This window comes from Triticum aestivum, chromosome 6A, assembly GCF_018294505.1.
Source record: "Triticum aestivum cultivar Chinese Spring chromosome 6A, IWGSC CS RefSeq v2.1, whole genome shotgun sequence".
Classification (NCBI taxonomy): Eukaryota; Viridiplantae; Streptophyta; class Magnoliopsida; order Poales; family Poaceae; genus Triticum; species Triticum aestivum.
In genome coordinates, this window is record NC_057809.1 from 595,660,729 (window position 1) to 595,667,656 (window position 6,928).

The window sequence follows — 6,928 nt, forward strand, 5'->3', positions numbered from 1 at the left end:
ATCATCAATTGATCTGCTGATACTGGTGCTACTAACCATATTACCCGGGAGCTCAAAAGTTGACCATATTACCAGTTCGACAATGCCAGCAGGTATGAGATTTGTTTATGTTGGGCATTCTATTATTCTTACCCTTGTCACACATCTCCAATTGAAAATGCCCCTCTTCATGTTCATAAGGCCAAAAAGAACTTTGTTTCCATTCGTCGTTTAGCTTTAGATAGCAAATCTTTCTTTGCAATTTCATCCCTTTTCGTAATTGGTAAAGGATCATGTGTCTGGTAGATGTTAGGTTAGGCTGAGTATCTCCTTCATGTTCCTAAGGCCAAATTGAACCTTGTTTCGGTTCATTGTTTAGCTTTAGATTACACACTTTTACTAGCAATTAAGAAGGTGTGAGACCTGAGTTCGAACCGAAGTTTGAACCGGCGCCGGCTAGGAGGCAACACTGCTCTCTGACCACTGGTCAAATATTCTGATAAATGGGACGGTTAATGTTTACATAAGAAACAAAACAGTACAATGCGCGCGCTACAAACTATGAGCAGCTCTCCACACCGTCAAATACTAGGCAAATTCAGAACCACCGAAAATCCCCCTGGACATGGACAGAATGAGAACACGACAATCAGGAACGTGTGATTTCTGCACCCAATTCTTACTTTCCGGCTTGACCCGTCTTGCCTTGCAGAACATGAATTAATCCGTCCAGATTGGCCTCCGAGGGGCCACCTGGCAGCGTCGCCAGCGCGGCCTTCTGCTTCCACTCCGCGGCGCGGTGGCGCATCTCCTCCCCCTTCTCGCCCTCCATGGCCTCATGTATCATCGTCGCCACCTCCGCCCGCCGCACCTCGCCGCCGATCTCCATCCCCACACCCCACTCCGTGCGCTTGTACCAGCAGTTGGTCTGCTGCTCCGCAAAGAAGGGCCAGCTCAGCATCGGCACGCCGGCGCAGAGGCTCTCTAGCGTCGAGTTCCACCTGGAGTGCGTGAGGAACACACCAACGGCCTCATGCTCGATCACGACCTCCTGCGGGCACCACGTCGGGAGAATTCCGCGGCCCTCGATGGCGGCCTGGAACTCCGGCGGGAGCACCGCCGCGTCGCCCTTGACGAGGTCGGGCCGGACGTTCCACAGGAAGGGGTAGCCGCTGTTGGCCAGCCCCCACGCGAACTCCAGCAGCTGCTCGTTCGTCATCACGGTGATGCTGCCGTAGTTCACGTATACGACGGAGCGCGGCGGCCGGGAGTCGAGCCACTCGATGAGGCCATCCTGCTCCTTCCACAGGTTGGACCCGACGCCGACATCGAGAGGGGAGCCCGCGGGGACGAGCCGGCGGACGTGGAGGAGGAGCGGGCCGAGGGTGTAGACGGGCGGGAGGATGGCCTGCATGGCGTCGAGCGCCGGCTTCTCGAGGTCATCGAATGTGTTGATGATGACGGCGTCGGGCAGTGTCAGACGCGCGGACTCACGGATGAGGAAGTTGAGCATGATGTCGTCGCGGTCCGTGGTCCGGATAAAGCTCGGGAAGTCGCGCAGCTGGAAGCCGTTGCACAGGCCCGGCACGCCGTCGACGACCGTGTTCAGGTAGCCGTCCATGAGCTGCGCCTCGTCCTTGAGCGGCACGAGCCCGTCCTCGACAAGCTGCTTGTAGTGGTTATACGCCATGAAGCCGCAGGCGCTGGCCGTCCACAGTGCGGCGCACGGCACGCCGATCTCCTTGGCGGCCTCGTAGGCCCATGACATGACGCCATCGCAGAGGACGCATGTCACAGGCGGCACACCGGAGGCGGGGTTGTTGAGGCGGTTCAGGATGGCGCTGAGGTGGGGAAGGCAGGTGGTCATGGTGGAGCGGCAGAGCGCCGGGATGTCCTGGGTGGCGTCAGGGTCGGACGGCGGGAGGCCGTCGGGGACGGCGGCGAAGTCGAAGCCGGGGCAGGCGGTGAACGCGGCTGTGCCGCGCGACCGGAGGAGGCGGGCATAGTTGAACTCAGTGAGGACGAAGGTGACGTGGAAGCCCCGGGCGTGCAGCAGCTTGGCCACCTTGAGCATGGGCGTGATGTGGCCCTGCGCAGGTACGGGACGCACACCGCGTGCGGCTTCTGCGCCGGATCGGTGGACGCCATGGCCATCATGATCACTCTATCAGTTGCACAAACAAATCACACACTACACACCAGCAAGAGCAAAGTGATCTGTTAATCGGCTTGCTTGCTGCTAACTACTCCGTGGCTGTGATGATAACGGCAGAGTTGAAAGCATACTTATAGGGGCGGCTAAGCTCAACCGTTGGATACGCGATAGTTTATAGATGTTGGATATACTTAACAAGTTACAACTTGGTGTATCGCTTGTGATGTGGGGCCTCCATGTGCGTCGCCATGAGAGGCAGGCCGGCAGGCAAAGTTGACGAAGCTTGTTTTTTGAGAAAACAAAATCTTGATTGGGTGTTGGGTGCAGAGGAATAACGGCAGAGTCCTGCATCGCCAGTAGGGTTAAAGCTACTAGTCAAAGTTGCACTCGGTAGTAGCTGTTCTGTTTCACTATCTGTCAAACAGTTGACAGCACTTTTGAGCTAGTTATAGACCACGGTGATCTCTATATTTTTGTTGATCTTCTGTAGCAAATGGCATTTGCCTGTAGAGGTGCTTGCGTCTGGGTAATCTTTTTATTTCATTATGGATGCTTAACTGTCCTTTCATTGCAGCTTGTACATCATTTTCTTTACAGTAATATGTACTTATATTAGCTAGCAAACATGCTTATGCCATTCACCAAAACCGGAGACACAAAATTAGGAGGATCACCGAGCTGGACCTAGCAGAATCTTGTCTCGGCCAGTGCTCAAAGATCATTTTGACAAAATCCGTCGACATATGATATGATAGCAGTCCTCATATACTGCCGCCGCTGGGCCTCACGATTGTCCACCGTCATACATGGTGGTCATCACATCCAAGCAATCTGATTGAATCATGATCCGATTGCACCCAATCGACAGGGCCAGCTTAAAGTCTCGTCTCAATGCGGTCACCTGAGCCATCTGGGCATCCAGAAGAGGGACCAAATGACCTTTCATAGCAGGTATGAGCTCATCTTGCAAGACTGTTCGTGCTCCTCCTATGTCAAAAGAAACATCCATGTTGAGTTTCAGAAAACCAGGGACCCGAGAATGCCAATATTAGCACGAATCGTACGGAATTTGGAAAAAAAACGAAGAATAGATCGCTACCCCTCTTTGTTTAGCATTCAAATCACCCGTTGGCTCCTTCTAGACTGTTCTGCTTCTTGTCAATTCAGATCTGCTTCTTCATTGCTCATGTTACATTAGTTCTTAGTATCACACATATCACCTAAGTAGACCGGCTAGGTTTTTGAACCTGCTTGCCATGAACTTGTTGGCGCCTTTCTCACCAAATGTACCAAGCTGCAGTTGCTGTCCTCTCCTGTAACCTGATTTCGTCGTTCATTGGGGCCTTCATATCAGGTGAGCAAAGCAGATGTAACACCAATTGATCTGCTGATATTGGTGCCACTGACCATATTTACCCGGGAGCTCAAAAGCTGACGGTATGGGTCTATGGGATATGTATAGTGTATACCTGGCCATGGGATACCTGGCCCGACCCGACCTGACCTAGCCCAGTCTTGCCCGCAGGCTGGGTCTGGGCCTAGGTTTTGAGCCCAAAGGTCGTGCCGGGTTGGGCTTGGGCCTGCCATATTTGCTATTTAATGAAGATCCCGGGCCTGAGGCCTGACAGGCTTTTGCAGTGATGGGCTGGGTTTGGGCCTGATTTTTTAGGCCTGATGTCTGGGCCGGGCCGGGCCTGAGCCTGTTTTTTTTGCTTCGGGCTTGGTTAGGCCCGGCCCAGTCCGAGGGATGGCCAGGTATAGTATAGTGGCAATGACCAGGTCAACAACGCAACATGTGCAGGTATGAGAATTGATTGCGTCGGTCATTCTACTATTCCTACCCCTGTTACAAATCTCCAGTTGAAATATCACCTTCATGTTCCTAAGGCCAAAGGGAACCTTGTTCCTGTTCATCGTTTAGATTTACTAGATAGCAAAGCTTTCTTTGCAATTTCATCCCATTTCCTAGTCGGTAAAGGATCATGTGACTGCAAAAAAATCGTCATCGAGGTAGATGTTACGCACGGTAGGCCGTATCACTTGTTGGCTGTCGCCCAGTCATTCTTCTAGAAGATTGGCGTTTGGCGCGTTCAAGCCCTCGACTTCCCATTGACACTGGTCGCTAGGCCATCTCCCTTCGCCGTTCAACACGGTCTTAGTTAAAAATAGTCTCGAGTTTTATAGTTTGTGATGCATGTCAAACAATCCCGTAACTTGCGTCCGTAGTGGGATTTCCGTAAGTCTAGCATTTTTGGCCAATACTGGACGCCGGTGTTTGTGTCTTTGATTTTTGACACCCATGTCCCCCGCGGCCGACGCGGTCGAGTCCTCATCATATGGCGAGTCAAGCTCCAAACTCATGTACATTGAGAATCTAAGTTTTGAATTTGCGCGGAGAATCTAGCCGGCACGCTTTTTTCACATCCACATGAGCTGGTGTTGTCTTTCTGGCGGCCTATTCGTCCAGTTTATGATGCGGATGTTTTGAGGAACCAATCGGTGCAGCAGGGTATAGTGCAGGGCAAATATTCTGACAAATGGAGTGATTTTATGTTGACGTAACAAACAAAACAGAACAATGCGTGCGCTACAAACTGAGAGCAGCTCTCCACATCTATCATCAAATAGTAGTACGTACTACTAGGCAAATTCAGAACACGATTGAAATCAGGGACGTGCGATTTCTGCACGCACCAATTCTTACTTTCCGGCTTGACCCGTCTTGCCTTGCAGCACATGAATTAATCCGTCCAGATTGGTCTCTGAGGGGCCACCTGGCAGGGTCGCCTGCGCGGCCTTCTGCTTCCACTCCGCGGCGCGGTGGCGCATCTCCTCCCCCTTCTCGCCCTCCATGGCCTCCCGTATCATCGCCGCCACCTCCGCCCGCCGCACCTCGCCGCCGATCTCCATCCCCACGCCCCACTCGGTGCGCTTGTACCGGCAGTTGGTCTGCTGCTCGGCGAAGAAGGGCCAGCTCAGCATCGGCACGCCGGCGCAGAGGCTCTCCAGCGTCGAGTTCCACCCGGAGTGCGTGAGGAACACGCCCACGGCCTCATGCTCGATCACAACCTCCTGGGGGCACCATGTCGTGAGAAGGCCGCGGCCCTCGATGGCGGCCTGGAACTCCGGCGGGAGCACCGCCGCGTCGCCCTTGACGAGGTCGGGCCGGACGTTCCACAGGAAGGGGTAGCCGCTGTTGGCCAGCCCCCACGCGAACTCCAGCAGCTGCTCGTTCGTCATCACGGTGATGCTGCCGTAGTTCACGTATACGACGGAGCGCGGTGGCCGGGCGTCGAGCCACTCGATGAGGCCGTCCTGCTCCTTCCACAGGTTGGACCTGACGCCGACGTCGAGAGGGGAGCCCGCGGGGACGAGCCGGCGGACGTGGAGGAGGAGCGGGCCGAGGGTGTAGACGGGCGGGAGGATGGCTCGCATGGCGTCGAGCGCCGGCTTCTCGAGGTCGTCGAAGGAGTTGATGATGACGGCGTCGGGAAGCGACATGCGGCCAGACTCACGGATGAGGAAATTTAGCAGGATGTCATCGCGGTCCGTCGTCCGGATGAAGTTCGGGAAGTCGCGCAGCTGGAAGCCGTCGCACAGGCCCGGCACGCCGTCGACGACCGTGTCCAGGTACCCGTCCGTGAGCTGTGCCTCGTCCTTGAGCGGCACGAGCCCGTCCTCGACAAGTTGCTTGTAGTGGTTGTACGCCATGAAGCCGCATGCGCTGGCCGTCCAGAGCCCGGCGCACGGCACGCCGATCTCCCTGGCGGCGTCGTAGGCGAAGGACATGACGCCATCACAAAGGACGCACGTCACCGGCGGCACGCCGGAGGCGGGGCCGTTGAGGCGGGCCAGGATGGCGTTGAGGTGGGGAAGGCAGGTGGTCATGGTGGAGCGGCAGAGCGCGGGGATGTCCTGGGTGGCGTCGGGGTCGGACGGCGGGAGGCCATCGGGGATGGCGGTGAAGTCGAAGCCGGGGCAGGCATCAAACACGGCCTGGCCGCGCGATCGGAGGAGGCGCGCGTAGTTGAACTCGGTGAGGACGAAGGTGACGTGGAAGCCCCGGGCGTGCAGCAGCTTGGCCACCTTGAGCATGGGCGTGATGTGGCCCTGCGCCGGGTACGGGACGCACATCGCGTGCGGCTTCTGCGCCGGATCGCTGGACGCCATGGCCACCATGATCACTCGATCGATCAGTGGCACACCAGCAAGAGCAAAGTGATCTGCCAATCGGCTTGCTGCCAACTACTCCGTGGCAGTGATGTGAACAGTAGAGTTGAACGCATACTTATAGGAGGAGTTAAGCTCAGCCCGTTGGATATACTCCTAGTACTTAACAAGTTCTTGCATCGCTTGTGATGCGGGGCCTCCATGTGCGTCGCCATGAGAGGCACAATAGGCCGGCAGGCAAAGTTGACGCAGCTTGTTTCTTGAGAAAACAAAATCTTGATTGGGTGTTGGGCTTCCTGATCTTCGGGGCACGGAGTGCATGGCCTGTTGATTGTTTTATATGGCGGCTCACGGAGCGCATGGCCGGTTATTTATGCTGGTCGCCACATGATTCGATGCTCTCGATCGGAATCGGATCCGCCGGATGCGCGGCGATGGGATTTTGCCGGTGCGCCGTGCTGTCTTGGTCTGGCCCAAGCCGTTGAGCCCGGGCAACTTGCAAGTACAGTAACCGGCTCCCACTGCAAGGCCACATGGTGCGCGCAAAGCTCTTAGCTCACGCCTGGGGTTAGGATTCGCCAAGGATTCAGACCCTTGGAAACAGCTGGATTTTGGGGATATTAA

At 55.6% G+C, this 6,928-nt stretch overlaps 1 protein-coding gene and 1 pseudogene across 1 annotated transcript; both read right to left on the reverse strand.

Moving 5' to 3' along the window:
- Nucleotides 1-406: 406 nt before the first annotated feature.
- On the reverse strand, nt 407-2,133 carry LOC123131210 (7-deoxyloganetin glucosyltransferase-like; annotated as a pseudogene).
- Nucleotides 2,134-2,918: 785 nt separating this feature from the next.
- Nucleotides 2,919-6,604, reverse strand: LOC123131212 (7-deoxyloganetin glucosyltransferase-like). Its single transcript, XM_044550936.1, has 3 exons — nt 4,839-6,604; nt 3,976-4,040; nt 2,919-3,121 (listed from the first exon to the last, which is right to left on the reverse strand). Exons 1-3 carry the CDS (start codon nt 6,311-6,313, stop codon nt 2,919-2,921), a joined length of 1,743 nt encoding a protein of 580 aa, XP_044406871.1. The 5' UTR covers nt 6,314-6,604.
- Nucleotides 6,605-6,928: the final 324 nt, after the last annotated feature.